Source organism: Gobio gobio (assembly GCF_949357685.1).
Source record: "Gobio gobio genome assembly, chromosome: 21".
In the NCBI taxonomy this organism is placed as follows: Eukaryota; Metazoa; Chordata; class Actinopteri; order Cypriniformes; family Gobionidae; genus Gobio; species Gobio gobio.
Window position 1 is genome coordinate 9,334,409 of NC_137117.1, and position 27,100 is coordinate 9,361,508.

The 27,100-nt window shown below is 39.5% G+C and overlaps 1 protein-coding gene across 9 annotated transcripts in view; it reads left to right on the top strand.

Moving 5' to 3' along the window:
• The window catches only part of utrn (utrophin), a gene marked incomplete at both ends in the record, with an annotated part of 350,347 nt that overhangs the window by 212,973 nt on the left and 110,274 nt on the right, over nucleotides 1–27,100 (top strand). For all 9 annotated transcript variants that reach the window (XM_079802801.1, XM_079802799.1, XM_079802800.1 and 6 more), the window contains 2 exons: nucleotides 9,908–10,080; nucleotides 12,351–12,507. In XM_079802801.1, the coding sequence (XP_079658927.1) occupies nucleotides 9,908–10,080; nucleotides 12,351–12,507 (330 nt within the window). The remainder of the gene's footprint in view (nucleotides 1–9,907; nucleotides 10,081–12,350; nucleotides 12,508–27,100) is intronic.

Consider the following 27,100-nt stretch of genomic DNA (forward strand, 5'->3'; position numbering starts at 1 on the left):
TGAGTCAAAGCACTCTCCTCGGCCCAAAGCTTGATCGATCAGTTCTCCCAGCGTTTCTCTTCCCATAATTCCCAGAGCTGTGAAACTTCTTCCTCATGTTCCCGCTCACCCATCACCCTCTTATTTCACTCCTTGAACTACTTTCAGTGGGTTCTGTATTATTCTCCAGCGCAGCCCCACTGAGCGCTGATGTTTCCGGGTGTGTTTATTTTACTCCGTCGTAATCATCTGCATTACTTTTGTTTGCATATACAAGCATTCCCATGTATTAACTCGTGAACTATTATGCGTTACACATATTCATATCCTGATTTGATTGTAATCCGGCAGGGTTTGTTTACTCACGCACACACACACACACATCAAACGTGCCGCTCTGGATATTCATTATGTAAATGCATTAATGAAGTAAAGGCACTTCAAAGAGGTTCGCTCATGAATATTCACAATTGTCTTCTGTCTTCGCTCCTGGCCTCTTTAGGCTGCGCGTGTGTGTAAGTTCGGACCACATGGCCCCTGACATGCTGACTTTATGTATTTAGACAAGCCAAGAAAGAGCCCATATGTACGTTATGAATTTCAAAGGAAGCACAACACACACACTTTGAGGAGATCTTTGAGTGAGGCTGTTTAACTCCCGAACGCAGCGGAGAAAGGAATAGGCGGTGATATCTAATGGAAAAGTGAAATGTTGGTGACAAATGGAAAATGTGAAAGGGGAACTTGAGTGATTTTTAGTATTTCAGTCAGACTTGTTTCAGTCGTCAACTCAAAGGTCGATGATGAACCCAGAGAGCGATTCCATCATAGTGCATGTCTGTCGAACTCGGTCTATTCATCTGAACAGTGTAAATTAGAGTGTTTACTGCAATATCTACAACATGTCACTATGTTTGCTGGAATATGTTACAATATCTGCGGCATCACTACATGCGCTGAAATAAGTTGTAATATCTGGGTTATGTACTTTAGGATGCCTCTATATACTGTATAGTCTTGTATATTTTCTGTATAGTCAATATACAATCACCGGCCACTTTATTAGGTACACCTGTTCAACTGCTTGTTGACGCAAATATCCAATCAGCCAATCACATGGGAGCAACTCAATGCATCAGAATGGGGAAGAAAGGTGATTTAAGTGACTTTGAATGTGGCATGGTTGCATATTTCTACATTATATGACTAAAATCCACATTAGATCGCGATCGGAAAGTAATACAAACTGTCACAATTCACCCGTGAGGGCACTCCACCCCGGACTGTCACTCCATCAAGGACTACATTACCCATAATCCTTTGCCTGGACTCATCATCACGTTGTTTTCACCTGTGTCTCATTTACCTCATTACCTCTGCCTGTATCTAGCCTGTTCAACCTGTCATTCAGGGCGAAGTCTTGTTTGTTGTATACTGCATTTCTGAGCGTTTTCCCTGGTTTCTTGTCTCTTGGTCTTGGATTACTTGTCCGTTCGGTTGATTACCCTTTTGCCTGTCTCTCCTGTCTTGTTTGCCTGTTTGGACTGCTTGCCTGTGTATGAGCTTTTGCCTGTTTTTTGTCTACGAATGTGGATTACCCTCTGAATAAAGCTGCGTTTGGATCCTCAGCCTTCGTGTCTCAGAGCAGTTCATTACAGAAGACTTCGCCCTGAATGACAGGGTGAACAGGCTAGATATAGCTAGAGGTAATGAGGTAAATGAGACACAGGTGAAAACAATGAGTGATGATGAGTCCGGGCAAAGGATTATGGGTAATGTAGTCCTTGATGGAGTGGCATTCTGGGATGGAGTGCCCTCTGGTGGTAATCACGGGCACTCTCACTGGTGAATCGTGACACAAACATTCATTGGTGGTTTGAGTTTTGAGTAAATGCATAATATTAATCTTTTAAAATGTGTTATGTAGCTTGATGCTAAATGTAGCTCTAATGTTGTTAAAGGTGCAGTGTGTAGTATTTATGAGGATCTATTGACAGAAATGCAATATAATATACATAACTATGTTTTCAGTGGCGTATAAAGACCTTACGTAATGAAGCATTGTTTTTATTACCATTTCTATTTCCATATATCGCGGGTCCTCTTCCATTGAAATGGTCATTTTGTGCTGCCATGTTTCTACAGTAGCTCTAAACGGACAAACTTCTCTACAGAACGCTTACTACTCTCTGCTTTCTCCGACGACCACACCTTTGTCCTGTGTTGACCACCGTAACTCTATGTGCTTTGAAAGGCAGGGGTGAGCTGTTGCAATCCGCAACCTCACCACTAGATGCCGCTAAAATTTACACAGTGCACCTTTTAAAATAATTCACATAAGATCCCAAGAATATGCTTGACGTTTGTTTTCTAGAAAGATAATAGATGGATTAATGTATAGTGGGATGAAATTGGTGAGATGGGCAAGCAATGTAATGCCAGAATAAAGGCTATAATGGCTGAATACAAACAAAAGAATAATGAAGATTAGGTGAGAGGTGTGAAAGCTTTGTCATGTGAGAACAATAGAAACGTGAATGGGACAGTTCGCCACATCAGACATAGACAATAGACTGCAAGTGGGTGTATTGTAGATACAGATTATTTTATTAGCATTTTATCAGACTTCAATAAAAACACACATGACATGGTCTTACAAAATGTTTCATAAAAATCATAGTTTTAGAGAGAACATCCTCAGATTTGAAATGACGCATGAGCAGACTTCTGGCTTCAGTATAGTGTTTCTACGTTTTCTACACTACCGGCACAATTTAAGATGACATACCTCCATATTAATAACAGTGTGAGTAATTCTTGAACTGTAAACTCTCAAGTGTTGGCTTTCTAAATATATGATGGTTATGTGTATTCAGAATGACTTATGAGCAGCAGACTTTTTTATTTTGAGTATGTCATTTATGCCTCAATTGCCAAAATTGGGGGGTGTGTGAGAAGGGGTTAACATCACTGGAAAAGCCACAATATCTGCAGTTTATTGCTGTGTATGTTGCTGTAATTGATGACAATATCAGCAATATGTCACTAATATATGCCAGCATTAAGTCGCAATGTCTGCAAATTGATTGACGTGTACATCGCTGTAATTAGTCACAATATATACAATGTTTCACTTTGCTGCTGCAATAAGTCACAGTAATTCAAAATATACACACAGTGCCAATGTCTCTCGTCACGATAGTCACATTATTGGCAAATATGTCAGTATGTCACTACAGTAAATGACAATATATCATGTGTTACTAAAATGTTGATTGTTAGAACGTTCTTTGCAATGGTTATTATTTATAATCTATGTGTTTTAGTTTAAGATGTTTATCAGATGTTTGTACACAAATATGACTTCAAATAGGAGATGATTCCCTAGATCCCATCACATGTTGTGTTGTCACGCACTTGTGCTTATTCGGATTCATCTCTCTCTCTCTCTCGCTCATATGACTTCCACAAAGGCTGAAGTTGGTGTGATACTTCATAAAACATTGTCTTTCCCGCCTTCACCTTCTTGTCGAACATTCTTTTTTTCATTTTCGACACGGTGCTCTCTCTCTTTCATGGTGGGGCCCTACAGGAAGTGGGTGTGTTAGTTTGGAGTGGAGGGAAAGAGGAGGGGAAACAGAGGATGCTGAATAAAATAATAAACAGCTGCCACTGGAGGGAAAGGCAGAAGAGAGAGAGAGGGAAAAGTCAACTCTGTGAGCCAGCAGTCAGAGAAGAGCCGGAGGAGAGACCACCGACAGAAGAAAGGTGGACAGCCTGAGAGTTTTAGGGAAACTTTGGGAAGTTCTGGAAATGTGCCTCAAGCTGCCTCTCTGAGCCTTACATTCAGGAGGAAAACCTCATCTCAGATCTCCATCTGGATGGGTTTTCTTCAAGCGCTGATGAAGATCTGAACGCAAAGATGAAGACCGTCACAATAAGAGATCACCTGCTTCTGGCCTGTCCTCATGTCTAGATATGGAGATGTTTTCCTCAAGATCAGATCTTCACCGTTCTTCTCGGCTAGCTGACGTGTTTTCTGCAGCCTTCCCTGCCCGCCAGCATGAACCACACAGAGGCTCTTTGACACGGGTAATTGACTACAAACGCTTGCCCGAGGGTCACAGGAACTTAGAGGAACAAGACACTTTCTGTGTGTTTCTGTATGAGAGCGAGTGTGTGTGCTTTGGGAGATCTTTGTGAGTAAAGCAGCGGAATCGTCTCCAGATCACAGAACCAACAGTATTTGGTTGAATTCCTACTTCAGTCTACCTCCAACACCCAGGCCTTCACCTCACACCATCCGGAACACAGATCAAGACCCATCAAACACTGGAGCATGCGGCTCTCAGCACAAAGCCACAGACCTTCGGCACAGGCGCTCGGGCACCCGCTGAGGCTCGGCTCTCCGCTGCCACACGTTGAAGCCGTGATGTGTTTGTGCTCCTCCACAGATGTTCCTGTATATAATAAGCTGTATTATGCGCGCGTGGACCCCCAGAGGAGACTGATCCGCTGCCAGATTTCTCTCCGTCTTTGGCGTTTTGGAATGTAGCGCTAGACTGAGATCATGATGATTGGTCTGAACTTCAGCTTGCAGGAGTTGCTGCAGAAGTTTGAGGAGGTATTTTCAGATTTGCTTCTGGGTTGTTTGAATGTGAAGGAATTGAACTGGGAGCTGCGTCTGGATCCCAAAGTTGCATAAGTGCCGAATCCGAGTGAAAACCGGCAGTTGCTCACCGGTTTGTTCGTGATTTATATGAGTAGCTTCAACATAATAGATCATTAGAAATGAATTACACATTATTTTAAGTGGTTTTCAGTCTAATTACACAAGTCATTACTGATGAATGTTAATTAACATGTACATGTACTTAACCAGGTTATTATCATTAAATGGAACTGAAACCAAAACCATAAAAATCATCAACTTAAAGTAAAACAAATATAACAAAATGGTAACACTTTATTTTGCAGTGTTTACAATGTAGTTACTATAGTAATAACTATAAATTGTGCATTATTACATGAAACAAACCCTGAATCTAAACCTATTGTACATGTAGTCAATTAATATTTCTCGGTACTTAAATGTAGAATTACACCTTAAAATAGTGTAACCAAAAAAACTTTGATTGAATTTAAGTTAGCTGACATGGCAACATTTTCATTAGTTTGAGTTGAAGTACAAAAATAATGCAAACTTTAGAAATATGTGTTCTTAAACTAATAAAAAAATGACAAAAACACACAATAGAATTACTAAATTAAAACCAAAAATATAAATGAAATATAATTCAAAATATTAACTAAAACTAAAATAGTATCAATGATAGTAAAATAACATTGATACTAATAACATAGGTTGGGTTTTTGTTTAGGGTTAGATGCTGGATAATTTACTGTTATTTCTATAGTAAGTACATGTAACAAGGGCACTGTAAAATAAAGTGTTTCTTAAATTATAGTTGATACCGATAAGGCAGTAATTATTGTAATTATTATATTATATGACTGATAGTCATGTAATATTAAAATGTATGGTATTCATACAATTTAGTCTAAATAAATTAAAACAAAACATTCAAATTCAAGTTTTTAAAGTTTAAGGGAGTGTTAGAATACTGTATATCTGTATACCCTTGGTATATATATAAAATGCTAAAATATGGAAATGAAAATAAATATCTAGTATTGGCTGATATATATCCAGTATTGAGTGAGAGAGTGAGCGAGTGAGTAAATATTGGGCGCTAACTGTTATGGATCGTGGCATCATCGTGGTTTTGTTTAGTTGTTTTGTTTTGTTTTGTTTAGTGTTTTGGTTTTGTTTTCCAAAGTTTGTGAGGTTATTTGGATCAAATCCTTGAAAGATTTCAAGTTTGTTTTAGAGTTTTGTTGAGTTTTTTTTGTTGAGTTTTGTGTCGTTTAGTTTTTTGTTTAGTGTTTTGGTTTTGTTTTCCAAAGTTTGAGGTTTGTGGCATCAAATCTGAAAGCTTTCCTATAGCTCAAACAGTAGAGCATGGCGCTAGCAACGCCAAGGTCATGGGTTCAATTCCCAGGGAAAGCAAGAATTGACAAAATGTAGAATGTAATGTAAGTCGCTTTGGATAAAAGCGTCTGCCAAATGCATAAATGTAAATGTAAATGTAAATGTTGTTGTGGAGTTTTGTTTAGTTTTTAGTTTAGTGTTTGTTTGTTTTTTGTATTTCAAAGTTTGTGAGGTTCTTTGGATCAAATATTTGATTTTGTTTAGTGTTTTGGTTTTGTTTTCCAAAGTTTGTGAGGTGTGTGACATCGAATATTTAAAAGATTTTAAGTTTGTTTTGGAGTTTTGTTTTGTTTAGTTTTTTGTTCAGTGTTTAGTTTTTTTTTTGTATTTCAAAGTTTGTGAGGTAACTGTTATGGAGCAAATATATTGTTCATCTTTATAGATTTTCTAAATTTAATTATAAGAATGATCATTTGACCCTTACACAAACAATTCAAATCAAACAATCCACTCCAGATAAAATTTGTTTCAACTTATTAGTCTTTAGAAAATTTTGCATCAGAGGTTATCTACAGTGCCGTAAGTTTGCTTTTTTCCTCCAGAACATCATGTGGTGACACACATGGAATATTTTGTCTACTTAAACCACTAAAACAAGAGGAACAAAATCTCATTTTGTGACAGTTGACTAAACGTGGTACACAGTTTTATCTCGTCTATAGATTGCTTTGAGTGTCACAATGATCTCTTGGTCACTAATATGCAGGGGAAAGAACATAAAGACTGTTCCATAAGGACTGATCCGTCAACTATCCCAATTGTGTCCTTGATAAGACACACAGCCCCAGGTTGCTGGAGGGGACTCTTCAGCACTGTGTACTGTTAGTCACTTTGGATGAAAGTGTCTGCTATCTCTGCAATAACTGCTTCCAGGAAAGAGAGGGCTTTCAAAACACTCAGTTTGAAGAGCATCTCCCACCTGTGGAAGTGCGTTTCTTACTCTGGGTCTGTATGTGTGTGTTAGTCAATGAGGATGCTTTCGTCTACCAACAGGGAAAGGTCAAACATGAAAATGTCAGACTTTTTCCCCCTTTTAACCTCCCTCTCTCTCTCTCTCTCTCTCTCTCTCTCTCTCTCTCTCTCTCTCTCTCTCTCTCTCTCTCTCTCTCTCTCTCTCTCTCTCTCCCTCTCTCTCTCTCTCTCTCTCTCTCTCTCTCTCTCTCTCTCTCTCTCTCTCTCTCTCGGTTTTGTGGGTAAGTCTGGTTAAATGAGAGTATGCTGAACGGCAGCTCTAGGGAGTCTTTATGATCGAGAAGCAATTATTTAACTTTATTAACGAGAAAAGCTTTTTTATTGCTGCGTTTAATAGGTCAGACTGCCAGATGAGGGAGTTTTAGTGTGTGCGGGGCTCGTGGTTGAATTGATCACAGTTAAATATTTCATTAAGAACTATAACAAATGAACAGCATAAATGAGACTTTGCAGAGCCCAGAAACATGCTGTATGCTGAAGCTTCAGCCTAGTGGTTACAGCATGTGTATCAGGCCATCTCCTAACATGTTTACACACATTACTTAAACCATAGGCTAAAGTTAGACAGCATAACCAATGGATCGTCCACTGACCACTTGATGCATATTGCAGTTATAAATTACAATAATCTTCCAAAATTGCTAGCTTGGATCTGATTGTCTGACTATGTATATTCTGGGGGACGGGTGCCTATTCAACAGACAGGTTTGTGATTTGTTTTGGAGTTTTGTTTCGTTTAGTTTTTTGTTGAGTTTAGTTTAGTGTTTTGGTTTTGTTTTCCAAAGTTTGTGAGGTTTGTGGCATCAAATCTTTGAAAGATTTCAAGTTTGCTTTGGAGTTTTGTTTTGTTTAGTGTTTAATGTTCTGATTTTGTTTTCTAAAGTTTGTGAGGTTCGTGGGCTCAAATCGTTGAAAGATTTTAAGTTTGTTTTAGAGTTTTGTTTTGTTTCGTTTTTTGTTGAGTGTTGTTTAGTGTTTTGGTTTTGTTTTCCAAAGTTTGTGAGGTTTGTGGCATCAAATCTTTGAAAGATTTCAAGTTTGCTTTGGAGTTGTGTTTTTAGTTTTTGGTTTAGTGTTTAGTGTTTTGGTTTTGTTTTCTAAAGTTTGTGAGGTTTGTGGGCTCAAATCGTTGAAGATTTCTAGTTTGTTTTGGAGTTTTGTTTTGTTTAGTTTTTGGTTTAGTGTTTAATGTTCTGATTTTGTTTTCTAAAGTTTGTGAGGTTTGTGGGCTCAAATCGTTGAAGATTTTAAGTTTGTTTTAGAGTTTTGTTTCGTTTCGTTTTTTGTTGAGTTTTGTTTAGTGTTTTGGTTTTGTTTTCCAAAGTTTGTGAGGTTTGTGGCATCAAATCTTTGAAAGATTTCAAGTTTGCTTTGGAGTTGTGTTTTTAGTTTTTGGTTTAGTGTTTAGTGTTTTGGTTTTGTTTTAGTGTGTGAGGTTTGTGACATCACATTTTTTGAAAATGTGAAAAAAAATTTTTTTACTAAAGATGTTGTTTGGCACATTCTGTATCCAGTATAATAGAAGTTCATGGACAGTGCTTAACACTGATTATCTCTTCATCACTGCACCTGTTAGTGGGTGGGATATATTAGGCAGCAAGTGAACATTTTGTCCTCAAAATTGATGTGTTAGAAGCAGGAAAAATGGGCAAGCGTAAGGATTTGAGCGAGTTTGACAAGGCCCAAATTGTGATGAATAGACGACTGGGTCAGAGCATCTCCAAAACTGCAGCTCTTGTGGGGTGTTCCCGGTCTGCAGTGGTCAGTGTCTATCAAAAGTGCTCCAGGGAAGGAACAGTGGAGAACCGGCCACAGGGTCATGGGCGGCCAAGGCTCATTGATGCTCGTGGGGAGCGAAGGCTGGCCCGTGTGGTCCAATCAAACAGACGAGCTACTGGAGCTCCAACTGCTCAAGAAGTTAATGCTGGTTCTGACAGAAAGGTGTCAGAATACACAGAGCATCTCAGTTTGTTGTGTATGGGGCGGCATAGCCACAGATCAGTCAGGGTGCCCATGCTGACCCCTGTCCACCGCCAAAACCAGATACCACAGCACACCTTCAGGGGTCTAGTGGAGTCCATGCCTTGACGGGTCAGGGCTATTTTGGCAGCAAAAAGGGGACCAACACAATATTAGTCATAATGTTATATTTATTTATTTATTTAAATATACTTTAAAAATATAAACTTATTTTATATTTTACTTATTTATTTTCAGGTCTGTGTGAACTAATATGTCTTTCTATCGGGACTCTCAACAGCATAGGATACACTACATAGTTTCATCTCATGTGTGTTGTCTCAGCAGCATAGTGTGTATTCATTAGTATTCTGGTGTATTTTCTTTAAAGGAGTGATGGGGTGAGAGAGATTGTTAAATAGCAGAGAGCACTTTGCAAATGAACTGGAAAAGACCCAACCCTCTTTTTACTGTCCTCTACTAAACATGGTTCAATCTGGCAAATTCAAGTGTGACTGTGGTGCAGTATTTCCAAAAATCCAAAAAGCGGCCATAACAAAATACTTTGACTATCAGTGTATTCTGTCAGAAATAACCGTGAAGGAACTAATGAAATTAAATACACCAAAAAAAATACATATTTAGATAAAATATATCCACCATAAAACTGAAACTGAACTGAAAAAAAGTGACTAGATTGTATGCTTAGTATCCTCATGTGTGCTTTCACGAGTAATGTGATTTATCTTCAGTTTGATTTGTGCGTATGTGTGTGTGGATAGGTTCGGTATCAGACTGACAGCTTTAATTGTGTCTCTCAGCGGAGAAGGTGTGGAAGCATCTTGCCTTTGTTGATTCATTTATCTTTCCCTTTAACAAATCCACATAATGAAGGTGATAATTAAAGCAATCTCTGTCTCTCTCTCTGTGTGTGTGTGTGTGTAGGACATCCAGGCTGAGATCGAGGCTCATAATGATGTTTTCAGGAGTGTGGAGGGGAATAAGATGAAGATGGTGAAGGCTCTGGGGAGCTCAGAGGAGGCAGTATTCCTCCAGCAGAGACTGGATGACATGAACCAGCGCTGGAACGACCTGAAGACCAAATCTGCCAATATACGGTCAGTCACACACAGACACCTCAAGTTCAAGTACGCACGTTAACGTTAAGATCACTTAAAAATCCTCACACGAGTCACTGGTAAGGACAGAGGGAGCTGTGTTTCGGTTATCTTGTCAAATTGTGCAGTTGTGGTATATGTGTGCCATTTCAAAGGGTAAAATGGACTAACAGAAGAGTGTGTATGTTTGTGTGTGTGTGTGAGAGGAAAACAATGTAATTGTGTGCTCTAATGTCTGCTGTTTTATTAAATCTAATTAGGCACTAATTAGTGAACATGCATAATTAAGTCTTGCTGATGCGTCCATTGACATACACCAGGGCTTGACTCTTACTTTTTTTCTCAAGGCGCAAGTTGGAAAAATTAGGAGCACATTAAATATTTTTAGTTTTTTTGTTTTTTGCCTGTATAAATCTACGTCAGTCTGTGGAGGCAGAGTTTCATAACACCGCCCAAACGTATACACAAAGAATGAAGGCGTAACTTTTATTCTCGCTGTGGTATCGTTGCCGCCATGTCGTGGAGATGCTGTGTTTTTCGTTGCGAAAGCTGAGCTGCTGTGTTTGGCCTTTTAAAAGACAGGACAACAGTAGAAATAAGTGGCTAAGCTTTATTCACAACACTGTTCCAGAACAGCACAACCCAAATATTCGACTGTGTTCTGCGCATTTTTCGGAGGACTGTTTCTGGCACCTGGGAGAGCACCGACCGTTTCTACGATAACAAATGCAAACTTACCAATCTAATACTTTCTGGTCCAGTTGCGCTGGCAACGTTGATAGATCAGCTTCATCATCTGCATCATCCGGATCAGATTCGGGCTCGATTTGTTAAGGTAGTATTGACAATATCACCTGTCAATATTGCTTTGGGAGCTGATGTTCCAAATATGGTAAGGGGCGTGACATTTCACCCAGATGCTTGAAGTATTTGGGCCAATCACAATGCACTGGATCGCTGGCCAATCAGAGCACACCTCGCTTTTCAGAACGATGAGCTTTTGTAAAAATTGACACATCTCAGAAAGGAGCAGCATAGAGGAGCAACAATAATGTACAGTATGTGTAAAATAAGGACTTTTTTTAACCTAAAACCGCGAACACATTGCATTAAACCAAATACACAAAATCCTGTTCTTTTTAGAACCATCATATGACCCTTTAAGAAGGGCAAAAGCAAAGAAGGGTAAGCGAGAGGTCCGATCAAATAAATTATGGGGATTATAAAATCCCCATAATTGCCCTATGAATAGAAAAGTTCAAAAAAAGAAATAAAGTGGGGTAGAGGTTAACATGTTAAATAAAATGCTTTTTTTTTCGTTTCTACCGAAAACGTGCCGGGAATCCACTGTTGCTAAATTAACGAACTACACTTTTACGCACTCTTATTTCACTGTTGTTGCAAATGTTGAGGTTATTTCAGCTTTGTTCAAAGTTTGCTTTGTACATTTAGTTTAGCTGCATTGTTAAAGAGGGCAAGCTTTGCCATTAAACTAAACCGTGTGCATGCATTTTAGACACTTGCATTGTTCTTGCTCCATCCATGCAATAACTGCATCCTTGGATGAGCCGAGTTTCCTATTTACTTCAGCTGCAGTGCTCTGTTAATATCAATAGTTTCAGAAGCGGTCAAAATTACAATTTAAAATCATAGCGCACACTTACATTCACTGAAACGGTAGCGATACTGATTCATATTGGCATGTTCTCCTGGCATCCTCCAAACCCAGACTCGTCGATCGGATTGCCAGACAGAGAAGCGTGATTGGTCACTCCAGAGAACACGTCTCACTGCTCTAGAGTCCAGTGGTGGCGCGCTTTACCCCACTGCATCCCGCACTTTGCATTGCACTATGGTGATGTAAGGCTTGGATGAGCTGCTCGGCTATGGAAACCCATTCCGTGAAGCTCCCGCCGCACAGTTTTTGTGCCCGTTGATGTTAGGAATTCTTCAGCTATGGAGTCAGCAGAGCGTTGGTCACTTTTATCCACCATATGCCTCAGCACTCAGTGACTTCATGTGGTTTTCTGAGTTGCTGTACATGTGGTGACTGTGTTGCTGTACATTTTACAGTTTGCACACATCTATTTTTAGTGGCAAATGCGAGAAGAACGCTCGCACTATCGAGATCTGTATTTACACACACAGTTTCACCTGTTGCACTCATTTTGTACAGAGGAAGTCTGTTTGAAAGTTCTCCTGTGTTTGTAGGAATATCTTGATGCACTCTTAATCTAGTAGTAAGGTTTGTATTGTTTAAACGTGTGCAGGGCTCACCTGGAGGCCAGTGCTGAGCGCTGGAACAGGCTTCTGTCAGTACTGGAGGAACTGGGCCGCTGGATCAGTGTGAAGGACGAAGAGCTGAACAAACAGATGCCCATCGGAGGAGACGTGCCCACACTACTGCAGCAGCAGACCCACGGCACGGTGAGAGCGCACGATCACAGCCTCAATGTCTCAGATCGCCTCCTCTTCTTTCTTAAATTGACTCACTGCTATCTCGTCTCATTTCCTCGTCTCCTCTCTTCTCCTCTCATCTTCTGTCGTTTGTCTTCTCTTGTCTCATCACTTCTTGTCTCCTCTCATCTCTTCTCATCTTGTCTCTTCTTCTCTTGATTCCTCTCGTCTCCTCTCCTTTTATCTCCTCTCATCTTGTCTCTTCTTCTCTTGATTCCTCTCGTCTCCTCTCCTTTTGTCTCCTTTTATCTCCTCTCATCTTGTCTCTTCTTCTCTTGATTCCTCTCGTCTCCTCTCCTTTTGTCTCCTTTTATCTCCTCTCATCTTGTCTCTTCTTCTCTTGATTCCTCTCGTCTCCTCTCCTTTTGTCTCCTTTTATCTCCTCTCATCTTGTCTCTAGTCTTCTTCTCTTGTCCTCTATCATCTACTCTTCTCTCATCTGATCTATTCTTGTTTCCTCTCATCTCATCTCTTCTAATCTTGTCTCTTCTTCTCTTGTCCTCTATCGTCTACTCTTCTGTCGTCTCGTCTTCTCTCGTCTGATCTATTCTTGTTTCCTCTCATCTCTTCTAATCTTGTCTTTTCTTCTCTTGTTTCCTCTCGTCTCATCTCCTCTCCTCTTGTCTCCTCTCGTCGCATTTCCTCTTGTCTCCTCTCCTCTCTTGTCTACTCTTCTATCATCTCGTCTTCTCTCACCTCCTCTCATCTCCTCTCGTCTCCTTTCATCTCTCATCTTGTCTCCTCTCTTGTCTCTTTTAATCTACTCTCATCTTCTCCTCTCTTATTTTGTCTCCTCTCTTCTCCTCTCTTGTCTCTTGTCTACTCTTCTCTAGTCTCGTCTTCCCTCGTCTGATCTATTTTTGTCTCCTCTCATCTCTTCTCATCTTGTCTCCTCTCATCTCTTCTCATCTTGTCTCCTCTCCTCTTGTCTCTTTTGATCTACTCTCATCTTGTCCTCTCTTATCTTGTCTCCTCATTTTGTCTCCTCTTGTCTCCTCTCTTCTCCTCTCATCTACTCTTCTGTTGTCATGTCTTCTCTTGTCTCCTCTCATTTTGTCTCCTCTCATCTCATCTCTTATTGTCTCCTCTCATCTCTTCTCATCTTGTCTCCTCATCTCTTCTTGTCTCCTCTCGTCTCATTTCTTCTTGTCTCCTCTCATCTCATCTCTTCTTGTCTCCTCTCGTCTCATCTCTTCTTGTCTCCTCTCATCTCATCTCTTCTTGTCTCCTCTCCTCTTGTCTCTTTTGATCTACTCTAATCTTGTCCTCTCTTATCTTGTCTCCTCTTGTCTCCTCTCATTTTGTCTCCTCTCATCTCATCTCTTATTGTCTCCTCTCATCTCATCTCTTCTTGTCTCCTCTCATCTCATCTCTTCTTGTCTCCTCTCGTCTCATCTCTTCTTGTCTCCTCTCGTCTCATCTCTTCTTGTCTCCTCTCGTCTCATCTCTTCTTGTCTCCTCTCATCTCATCTCTTCTTGTCTCCTCTCCTCTTGTCTCTTTTGATCTACTCTAATCTTGTCCTCTCTTATCTTGTCTCCTCTTGTCTCCTCTCATTTTGTCTCCTCTCATCTCATCTCTTATTGTCTCCTCTCATCTCTTCTCATCTTGTCTCCTCATCTCTTCTTGTCTCCTCTCGTCTCATTTCTTCTTGTCTCCTCTCATCTCATCTCTTCTTGTCTCCTCTCGTCTCATCTCTTCTTGTCTCCTCTCGTCTCATCTCTTCTTGTCTCCTCTCATCTCATCTCTTCTTGTCTCCTCTCCTCTTGTCTCTTTTGATCTACTCTAATCTTGTCCTCTCTTATCTTGTCTTCTCTTGTCTCCTCTCATTTTGTCTCCTCTCATCTCATCTCTTATTGTCTCCTCTCATCTCTTCTCATCTTGTCTCCTCATCTCTTCTTGTCTCCTCTCGTCTCATTTCTTCTTGTCTCCTCTCATCTCATCTCTTCTTGTCTCCTCTCGTCTCATCTCTTCTTGTCTCCTCTCGTCTCATCTCTTCTTGTCTCCTCTCGTCTCATCTCTTCTTGTCTCCTCTCATCTCATCTCTTCTTGTCTCCTCTCCTCTTGTCTCTTTTGATCTACTCTAATCTTGTCCTCTCTTATCTTGTCTCCTCTTGTCTCCTCTCATTTTGTCTCCTCTCATCTCATCTCTTATTGTCTCCTCTCATCTCATCTCTTCTTGTCTCCTCTCATCTCATCTCTTCTTGTCTCCTCTCGTCTCATCTCTTCTTGTCTCCTCTCGTCTCATCTCTTCTTGTCTCCTCTCGTCTCATCTCTTCTTGTCTCCTCTCATCTCATCTCTTCTTGTCTCCTCTCCTCTTGTCTCTTTTGATCTACTCTAATCTTGTCCTCTCTTATCTTGTCTCCTCTTGTCTCCTCTCATTTTGTCTCCTCTCATCTCATCTCTTATTGTCTCCTCTCATCTCTTCTCATCTTGTCTCCTCATCTCTTCTTGTCTCCTCTCGTCTCATTTCTTCTTGTCTCCTCTCATCTCATCTCTTCTTGTCTCCTCTCGTCTCATCTCTTCTTGTCTCCTCTCGTCTCATCTCTTCTTGTCTCCTCTCATCTCATCTCTTCTTGTCTCCTCTCCTCTTGTCTCTTTTGATCTACTCTAATCTTGTCCTCTCTTATCTTGTCTTCTCTTGTCTCCTCTCATTTTGTCTCCTCTCATCTCATCTCTTATTGTCTCCTCTCATCTCTTCTCATCTTGTCTCCTCATCTCTTATTGTCTCCTCTCGTCTCATTTCTTCTTGTCTCCTCTCATCTCATCTCTTCTTGTCTCCTCTCGTCTCATCTCTTCTTGTCTCCTCTCGTCTCATCTCTTCTTGTCTCCTCTCATCTCATCTCTTCTTGTCTCCTCTCATCTCATCTCTTCTTGTCTCCTCTCCTCTTGTCTCTTTTGATCTACTCTAATCTTGTCCTCTCTTATCTTGTCTCCTCTTGTCTCCTCTCCTCTTGTCTCATCTCTTCTGTCGTCTCGTCTTCTCATCTTGTCTCCTCTCCTCTTGTTTCCTCTAATCTCATCTCCTCTGTCTCCTCTTGTCTAATTTCCTCTTGTCTCCTCTTATCTCTTCTCCTCTTGTCTCCTCTCCTCTTGTTTCCTCTTTTCTCCTTTCATCTACTCTTATCTTGTCCCCTCTTGTCACTTCTCCTCTCTCGTCTACTCTTTTATCGTCTCCTATTGTCTCCTCTTGTCTCCTCTATTCTCCTCTCCTCTCGTCTACTCTTCTATCGTCTTATCTTTACTCCTCTCCTCTATTATCCTCTCCTCTCGTCTACTCTAATATCGTCTCCTCTCATCTCCGTTCATCTCTCATCTTGTCTCCTCTCCTCTTGTCTCTTTTGATCTACTCTCATCTTGTCCTCTCTTATCTCGTCTCCTCTCGTCTTGTCTCCTCTCTTGTCTAGTCTCATTACCTTTTGTCTCCTCTCATCTCCGCTCATCTTGTCTCCTGTCCTCTTGTTTCCTCTTGTCTCCTTTCTTCTCCTTTCTTATCTTGTCTCCTCTCCTCTTGTTTCCTCTCATCTCCTCTGTCTCCTCTCGTCTCATTTCCTCTTGTCTCCTCTTATCTTGTCTCCTCTCCTCTTGTTTCCTCTTGTCTCCTTTCATCTACTCTTATCTTGTCCCCTCTTGTCTCCTCTCCTCTATTCTCCTCTCGTCTAATCTTCTGTCGTCTCCTCTCCTCTTGTCTCCTCCTTTCTTCTCTCTCTTCTTCTATCGTTTTGTCTCGTCTCATCTCCTCTCCTCTCGTCTGGTCTCCTCTCATCTCCTTTCATCTCTCACCTTGTCTCCTCTCCTCTTCTCTCCATTCATCGAATCTCATCTTTTCTTGTCTCATCTCCTCTTGTCTCCTTTAATCTACTCTCATCTTGTCTCGTCTCTTCTCCGTTTTCTCCTCTCCTCCTGTCTCCTTTCATCTTCTCTCCTGTCCTCTCTAGTCTCATTTTGTCTCTCCTTTATAGCTTATTATCTTCAACATATTTTTTTCCTCCATTCTCAGGCATTTCATTATCTCTTCAGATGACCCTGCAGGGAATATTAGCGTGTTTATGCTACTCTGTTAAATCATTATATTGGGCAGTTCTGATCGTGTGTTTGGATCATGTGTCACAGAGTGTGTGTACAAAAACGTGTCATTAACTGTCTGTGTGATAATGACAGTAATCAAGCTGATAGCAGGCCTGAACAGAACAATCAGACGTTTACCATCTCACCTTTAATCTGAAACATTGTAATCAGGATCACAAATAATGTTTAAAATGTTTGCATACCCAGATCCTGTTAAAGGATGGCGTGTTTAATGGCATACTCTGGACATTTTCTAGCTTCTTTCTGCTGTTTGATGTAGGAATACCTACAACGCTGAGAACACACCAGACACAACTACTGCAGGGAATTATGGGAAGGTGGCAGGAAGGTTGAAACCGTAACGAGTCTGTGACAGTTTGGTTATGCTCTCTCTCTCTCTTTCTCAGACAGTTTGACTAATGATTCTCTTGAGCAAAGAGAAAGATTGCCCCCCATTTTGACTTTCTGCCTCTCTCTCGCCGCCTCATCTTTTTCTCGGGCTCTTATAATAGATTGTCTTTGAGCCGGCTGCCCCGGTAAGAGCTTTAGCCGTGTGGGTACAAAACGGCAGGCCTTTTGAACACGCCACGGCTGATTAGTGTGCCGTGCCAAGCGGGCGAGTAGGATTGAGCTCCCCAGAACACGAGATGGAAGTGAAAATGAATAATTTGTGTGAGGTCTGAGAGACTTGGGAGAGCCGAACACACTGTCTGTCTGAAAACTTCCAGCGATAAAGACACTGAGACAGTTAGAGAGACGCGGCGACACCAATGACCTTTATTCCAAGATTAATTGAGGTCATTCGATGAAATGGAAACAGGGGCTTTCCCATTTTGAAAAGGCTATTTTCAAAGTGCATCTTTGTATATGTATACGTTTTAATTACATTGTGTAATCTCAGACTAAATTAACATATTTTATTATAAATATATTTAATTATGCGTTTAGAAAGGTAACAGGGTTGACATTTTAATTTAATTTACACCGTTTTCACAGTAATATTAATTGTTTAAATTGACATTACAAGCCTTGTGCTCAAAGCTTGAAGGTGCTTGTTAGAAAGATAATTTGATGCTGGCATTTCCATAATATACCCAATTTTAAAGTATCTGTTTATGAATCAAAATAATGGTAACATGGTTGACATTGAGTTCATCTCCTGAGAATCCAAGTAATATCGGATGTGATCAATCTGACAAAAAAAGGGAAACATTCTAGAAGAGTTTCACTTCCTCAAATACTTCACTTTTTACTTTACCAAAAATCATAATAACAGGTTTGACAAATTTATATGGGGACAAAAATTAAATTATTTTTCAACTGAAAGCTCATAACATAAATATATACGTGTCTGTTAGATCATTATTACTCAAAATGTTCCTCTTAGCTGGTGTACAACACTAGTTTATCTCCATTTTATAGATATTGAATGTGTCTCTATGCGTGGTGGGTGTCTATTAGCATATTTGTGTGTAATTTACCCACTCGGCATTCATTTGATTATTAGCGATAAAGTTTAAGGAGTACTTGAGGACAGTTCCTCTGAATTCCCTCATCTTTATGTCTCGGTAATGGTGTTTATTAATCATACATCTAATTATCCAATAGAAAAGCCACCTTTATTGCGGCCATAATTAAAACTATCAATCACCGTTTAGGAAAGTCCTCTAAAAACGGAGTGTGTTATTCTTAGTTTTAGTGATATAGAGTGTAATACTAAAAAGCTTTTGACTGTTACAAGGACAAGTGACTTATGTAATATCAGAGATTTCTATTTTGATCAACCTTTTAATGGAATAATTCGCACTGAAAAAGAAATTCATATACCCTCATACCATATGTTTTTTTTTCTGCTGAATATCCAAGCTGCTCTTTGTCCATGCAGTGAACAGGGTCTGTCAAGCGCCAGAAAGGACAAAAAAAAAAAAAAAAAATACAAATGTAGCATAAAAGTAGTCCATTTAGATCAGAACAGACTGAAATTTATATGCACACAGTTTCTAATTTTTCATGAAACCCTTATATAACTATCATGCTGCATTAGTCACATCGTCTGTCTGGGCACCCAAGAAGAGAAATAATGACTCAAAAAAAAAAAGTTGGAAACTGTATTAGCACAGATTGCTGTTATTTTGCTGGGCTCTGTTCAATAATGGCAACATCTGTGTGATTTATCCTGATCGTTTGGGTCTTGAATCCTCGCACTGATTAAAGCCGCCCGAGGCCTCAGACTTTTCTCTGACCTGCGACCGAAAGAATGACCTCACTATGACTAATACAAATTCACTTGCAGAGAGATTTATGCAGGCAATAAAGAGATGAAAGACACTTAAAGGGATAGTTCACCTAAAAAATGAAAATTACCCCATGATTTACTCGCCCTCAAGCCATCCTAGGTGTATATGACATTCTTCTTTCAGACGAATACAATCAGAGTTATATTAAAAAATGTCTTGGCTCTTCCGAGCTTTATAATGGCAGTGAATGACGGTCCCGATTTTGAAGCCCAAAAAAGTGCATTCATCCATCAGAAAAGTGCTCCACACAGCTCCGGGGGGTTAATAAAGGCCTTCTGAAGCGAAGCCATGGGTTTGTGTAAGAAAAATATCCATATTTAAAACGTTATACACTAAAATAACGGCAATGCACTGCCAAACGCTTCTGTCTTTCATAATTTGATTTGTACTAAAACCCTTTGCCCTCTGTCTGCTGCTCCTGTATGAAGCCATTACTAAATCTGACAGATGCTAGTTGTGCTGACAAGAATCTAAGATTGTTTTGTTTCTCAGTAAATGTGTGTGTATCTGTATTTAGCAGTACCCTGAGATTATGAGCATATTTTAAAGAGCTTTGTTTTGAAATGTACCTTTCATGTAGTGTGTAACATAGATCTAAGTGAACAAAAACATCCTGCAAAGTTTGAAATATGACAGTGCACCGTATATATAGTTATTTTCTTTCAAAAGTAAGAGTCGACTCTGAGTCATTTTTAAGAATCGTTAGAAGACCGAAGCTTTTTCTCTGACTTGATGACGTCAACTTGTCAAGTTATTTGAATACGATACGCCCACTTATTGCGCTCCAAGACGCCAGTGAAAACTAGAAAACATCATGGCGACGAGACGCCAGTGAAAACTAGAAAACATCATGGCGACGAGACGCCAGTGAAACTAGAAAACATCATGGAGACGAGACGCCAGTGAAAACTAGAAAACATCATGGAGACGAGACGCCAGTGAAAACTAGAAAACATCATGGAGACGAGACGCCAGTGAAAACTAGAAAACATCATGGAGACGAGACGCCAGTGAAAACTAGAAAACATCATGGCCACGAGACGCCAGTGAAAACTAGAAAACATCATGGCGACGAGACGCCAGTGAAACTAGAAAACATCATGGAGACGAGACGCCAGTGAAAACTAGAAAACATCATGGAGACGAGACGCCAGTGAAAACTAGAAAACATCATGGAGACGAGACGCCAGTGAAAACTAGAAAACATCATGGAGACGAGACGCCAGTGAAAACTAGAAAACATCATGGAGACGAGACGCCAGTGAAAACTAGAAAACATCATGGAGACGAGACGCCAGTGAAACTAGAAAACATCATGGAGACGAGACGCCAGTGAAAACTAGAAAACATCATGGAGACGAGACGCCAGTGAAAACTAGAAAACATCATGGAGACGAGACGCCAGTGAAAACTAGAAAACATCATGGAGACGAGACGCCAGTGAAAACTAGAAAACATCATGGCCACGAGACGCCAGTGAAAACTAGAAAACATCATGGCGACGAGACGCCAGTGAAACTAGAAAACATCATGGAGACGAGACGCCAGTGAAAACTAGAAAACATCATGGAGACGAGACGCCAGTGAAAACTAGAAAACATCATGGAGACGAGACGCCAGTGAAAACTAGAAAACATCATGGAGACGAGACGCCAGTGAAAACTAGAAAACATCATGGAGACGAGACGCCAGTGAAAACTAGAAAACATCATGGAGACGAGACGCCAGTGAAAACTAGAAAACATCATGGAGACGAGACGCCAGTGAAAACTAGAAAACATCATGGAGACGAGACGCCAGTGAAAACTAGAAAACATCATGGAGACGAGACGCCAGTGAAAACTAGAAAACATCATGGAGACGAGACGCCAGTGAAAACTAGAAAACATCATGGCCACGAGACGCCAGTGAAAACTAGAAAACATCATGGAGACGAGACGCCAGTGAAAACTAGAAAACATCATGGAGACGAGACGCCAGTGAAAACTAGAAAACATCATGGAGACGAGACGCCAGTGAAAACTAGAAAACATCATGGAGACGAGACGCCAGTGAAAACTAGAAAACATCATGGAGACGAGACGCCAGTGAAAACTAGAAAACATCATGACGACGAGACGCCAGTGAAAACTAGAAAACATCATGGAGACGAGACGCCAGTGAAAACTAGAAAACATCATGGAGACGAGACGCCAGTGAAAACTAGAAAACATCATGGGGACGAGACACCAGTGAAAACTAGAAAACATGGAGACGAGACGCCAGTGAAAACTAGAAAACATCATGGAGACGAGACGCCAGTGAAAACTAGAAAACATCATGGAGACGAGACGCCAGTGAAAACTAGAAAACATCATGGCGACGAGACGCCAGTGAAAACTAGAAAACATGGAGACGAGACGCCAGTGAAAACTAGAAAACATCATGGAGACGAGACGCCAGTGAAAACTAGAAAACATCATGGCCACGAGACGCTGTGTTCTGAAGTGCGACTCAAAAGCAAACTTTTCATCTGCCCAAGAATGAGCATTTGAAGACTAAGTGGCTTGAAGACAAACCATACATCATCGTGATTGTGTGTTTATTATCTTCAAATGTCTCTATTTGCATGTTTCGCGATCTCAGGAAGCTTTTATTATGGACTTCTATTATGGCACATGGTATCTTCTTCGTCTGTCTGTACCATATATGGACTACATGTGCACAGAGCGCCCTCCGGCTGCCAGGATGAATTGGAAACAACACATAAGAGACATCTGCGCATTTTGAGGAAGTATTGAATAAAAAATACTCCTCTGTTTAGAAATTTGACACAGACATATGAGAATCTATCAATATGTCTCCTCATCTGCACACTTTTGAACTAAAAGCCCTGCGGGATGTTAATTTGTCGCGAGTCTTCCTGAGGAGAATAGAGGAGTTTTTTTATGAATGAGATCAGCTGAGGCTCGGTTTTCATATTCATAACTCCTGACACATATTAACAAATTACTGTCACTATAAGACTTTGATGGGCGTTCCGTTTCCGAGAATATCTGCACAGACTATACCAATCACAACTGACTGGGTCATCGGACCAATCAGCGCAGATTAGCGTCACGTAAAGGCGGGGTTTTGAAAAGCGAATCACTAAAGGAATCATTTGAGAATCACTGTCAAAACAGGTAAAAATAAATGCATATTATAAGAAAACTAAAGTCTTTTTTGTCATTGCATGCATGCAAAACTGTTGTTGGGGACTTCTAAAACAATATTTGGAACATTTTAAATGCCATAATAGGCGCTCTTTAAAAGACATAGGCTGATGAATTTAAAGTTTTCTAGCCATTTGGGGTACGTTTACATGACAATGATGTACTAAAAACTGAAACGTTTTTCAAAACGATCTGTGAAAACAACTAAGAACGCTGTATTATTAATGCCAGGCCAGTAGTTGGCGATGCCACTTTAATAAGAAACACTGCGCACCTATAGACTGAACATGTAATACACACGCGCATGACGTCACGGCTTTCACAATAGTGTTTTTGTAGTTCACACAGAGATGTTTTTCAAAAACGTGCTCTTTGAAACCCGTTTTAAAGCCCCCGAAAACTCGGTTGACTCCCTTTAAATGAACGGCCAAAACATGGAAAAAGTTTTACGTTTTTTTTTTTTTTGAAAACGGTGTTGTGTAAACTGAGTCTTAAAGACATTAAAAGTAATTTAGTCCTTGGTAATAAAGAGTGGTTTTCTTTATCAGTTCTTCAAAAGTATTTTCCAGGTTAAATTCAGTTTCAGCTCTTTGCCACCGAAAATTATAATTATGTTAAAATAACTAAAATAAATGTTAAAATTCAAGTGTTTTATGAGGACGTAATTGTTTTTATACTCTACAAACTGTACATTCTCTCCCCTCACACTAACGTTACCCCTAAACCATCACAAACTTTCTGCATTTTTACATTTTCCAAATAAAAAAAGATTACTTAGATTGATTTATAAGCTGTTTTCATCATGTGGACCAAATAATGTCCCCACAAGGACAAGGATTGTGGATATTGCCATCTTTGTGGGGACATTATGTCCTCATAACGTTGCCAGGACACACACGCACAAAAATGCATGTTTTTATGTCGGAACGATGCATTAAATTGATCATAAAGACATTTATAATGTTACAAAAGTTTCCCATTTCAAATAAATGCTTTTCTTTTAGCTTTTAAAAAGTGCACAGTTTCCACAAGAAATATTATGTAGCACAAATATTTTCAACACAGAAATATATGATAAAAAAATCATCATATTAGAATGATTTCTGAAGGATCATGTGACACTGAAGACTGGCTGAAAATGCAACTTTGATCACAGGAATACATCACATTTCCACATGTATTCACATAGAACATGGCTATTTTAAATTAGATTAACATTTAGCTGTTTTTACTGTAGTTTTGATCAAATAAATGAAGTCTTTGTGAGCAGAGGCCGACCCTGGACTTTTCAACTGCATGTCATGACCATTTAAAGCAAGCAAACTTCCTTGGACTTCGACTTTGTCATATTGTTAAAGGGATAGTTCACCCAAAAATGAAAATGACCCCATGATTTACTCACCCTCCAGTCATCCTAGGTGTATATGACATTCTTCTTTCAGACGAGCACAATCAGAGTTATATTACATATACATATACATATAATACATATAAAAAATAGTTAGAGATTACAGTTTGTAAAGTTTTAAATGCGCATCGATTCGCTTCAGAAGGCCTTTATTAACCCCTGGAGCCGTATGGATTACTTTTATGATGGATGTATGCACTTTTATGGACTTCAAAACAGCCATTATAAAGCTTGGAAGAGCCAGGACATTTTTAACATAACTCTGATTGTGTTCGTCTGAAAGAAGAATGTCATGTACACCTAGGATGACTTGAGGGCGAGTAAATCATGGAGTGATTTTCATTTTACAGTGCACTATCCCTTTAAAAGCTACTTGTCTTTATGCATGAAAGAAGTATGAAATTGAACAACATTTTTTCTCATGAGGTCTTGAAAGCAGCAAAAAATACTTTCCGCCTAGAAATGTAGTTCCAATATTTTCAAATAACACATTTTTGTTCAGATGGTTTAATGTAAATGCTTTAACAAGCTTTTTTTGCTTTTCAATCTTCCACACACCCTTAGACGTCTTTAGCTTTCCTAAAGACGCATTTTCTGTTTGTTTCAAAAATTGCCACAGATGCTGTCTTTGAATTGAACCTGGAGCGCTGCGACTTATAAAGGCTGTGTTCATTTAGTTCAATAAAACATTGAGGGTGACATTATTCTGACTGGAGAGAGCAGAGGTAATTATTGTTGCTATGACGCTGTGTGTTGCTATAGAGATAAATGGCACTTTGGCTCCATTCCAGCATCTTAGACCCGAGCTTCAGTCTGTCAAGGGCAAGATGCTGCTACAACTGACAGACAATACGGTCTCTCACTCTCATCGCCCCCAAAAACAAGCTTGTTTGGAAGTCTTTTAGAGGCGTTCAGGATGTGTCGAGTAACTTGCCACTTGATGGTTTTGAATGGTCTTTCACTCTCGCCACAGAGGTTATTCATTATGTGCCATTTAGTACTGTAAATGTGTGTGCCCTTTTGTGTTTGGCTGTTTGTGTCCGCCAAAAGTGTTTTAAGAGCTCAGGAAGAGCACTGATGATAGTGTGACGCTTTTTTGGCTTTAAAAGGGGAAACAGTCATCATCATAGTAAAAGAGAGGAAGAAATGAAAGAGCCATCCGATTTTTTTGTTGTTGTTGTGGATGTTGGAAGATTATTTACTAAAGCATCTTTCAGCTTTAAGTGCCATCACTTCACCCCGAATTTGCATTTTTATCAAAAACCTTCCAAACCCAAAAGACTTTTATTAATCTTCAAAACACATTATATTTTTTAATGGAAATTTGAAACCTAAGAGTTTTCCTCCTTTGAAAGTCGAGGCAACCAAAACTCAAGCTTCAAAATTCCATAAAGACATCTTTACAAGATATATAGAATTAGAGCTGCACGATACTGGAAAAATTGAGAATCATGATGTTTTTGAACAAATCTCTTAAATGATTCAATGACTCACTCATAACAACTTCACTTGTTTCATTACTGGATGAATCAGCGTTTTTGAACAAATCTCTTGAATGAATGATTCAGTGACTCACTCACAACAACTTCACTTGTTTCATTACTGGATGAATCAGCGTTTTTGAACAAATCTCTTGAATGAATGAATGATTCAATGACTCACTCATGAAGACTTCACTTGTTTCATTACCGAATGAATCAGCATATTTGAACAAATTTCTTGAATGAATGATTCATTGACTAACTAATAGACTTCACTTGTTTCATTACTGGATGAATCAGCATTTTTGAACGAATCTCTTAAATGATTAATTTACTCACTCATTAAGACTTCACTTGTTTCATTACTGGATGAATCAGCATTTTTGAACGAATCTCTTAAATGATTCATTGACTCACTCATTAAGACTTCACTTGTTTCATTACTGGATGAATCAGCGTTTTTGATCAAATCTCTTGAATGAATGATTCATTGACTCACTCATTAAGACTTCACTTGTTTCATTACTGGATGAATCAGCGTTTTTGAAGAAATATCTTGAATGAATTATTCATTGACTCACTCATTAAGACTTCACTTGTTTCATTACTGGATGAATCAGCGTATTTGAACGAATTTCTTGAATGAATGATTCAATGACTCACTCATTAAGACTTCACTTGTTTCATTACTGGATGAATCCACGTATTTTAATGAATCTCTTGAATGAATGATTCAATGGCTCACTCATTAAGACTTCTTGTTTCATTACTGGATGAATCAGCGTTTTTGAACAAATCTCTTTAATGAATGATTCATTGACTCACTCATTAAGACTTCACTTGTTTCATTACTGGATGAATCAGCGTTTTTGAACAAATATCTTGAATGAATGATTCATTGACTTACTAATAGACTTCACTTGTTTCATTACTGGATGAATCCACGTATTTGAACAAATCTCTTGAATGAATGATTCAATGACTCACTCATGTAGACTTCACTTGTTTTATTACTGAATGAATAAGCGTATTTGAGCGAATTTCTTGAATGAATGATTCAATGACTCACTCATGAAGACTTTACTTGTTTCATTACTGCGAATCAGCGAATCTCCTACATAAATGATTCAATGACACACATGTATTAACAGTCTCTTGTCGCCGCCTACTTGTGTAACAATGTAATTGATACAATCGTTATTTGAAGCGCCAAGTTACTCTATTTTGCTCTACCGTAGACATTAGTGTTTTTATCTGAAAGATGATAGAATTTCCATCTTGTGTTGAACTAACCCTTTAATGAAACTGTATAATTAGGCTGTTTAAGGTTATAGCATTTAAACTGTGTAATATATATATGGAGCTATCAGTGAGCACTCACTATAAGAAGAGAAAGAAACATGCAGAAAAGAAGAGCATCATAAAATTATTATTAAGGAGTATTGCGATTTTTACGGTTGTCAGGGCAAATCATAACTTGACGCAATAATATTTAATTCAGTTGATGTGCAACCACAGCTGTGGGTGTATTGGCTTTTTAATGCTGCCATAGCTAAAACACAGAAGGGAAAAATGCAGGTGATTTTCACTAGTTTACTTCCTTATCGGAGTCTGTTGACTAATAGGGGAATACAGTTTATCCAGTTCTGTGTATCAGCCAGCAAGCTGCACATGCTCATATGTAATGTTCTTCTCTGACCTCAAATGTGCCTCTTTGTCCATTTTACTCTAATCTTTATTGTTCTTTAATATCAGCCCTTAACGTCTCAGTAATGTTGTTTAATGGACCGCTCCTCTTCCTCGCTCTCCTCATCCGGGCCTCTAATGTGCGGCTGGTGCTCGCTAGGTTTACTGTAGCAGGATGTAATTAAAAGGCTTATCACTTCCTCCGGCTCTGTTTAACGACCGTTTCAGAAGTGTGGAAGGGTGCCTTGACCCTGCTCTCCAATCGAGCCTTAGGGGCCCAACTATCAGAGGAATGGTAATCCAGTTTTCCTCTCCGCTGAGATGTGGCTATTCATTTAAGTGTGTGTCTGTGTGTGTGTGTACAGAACTCCTGTGCTGCCCGAAGGTAGGAATTAGTTTTGTCTGAGTTAGGGAACGGCTATTAGTTTGG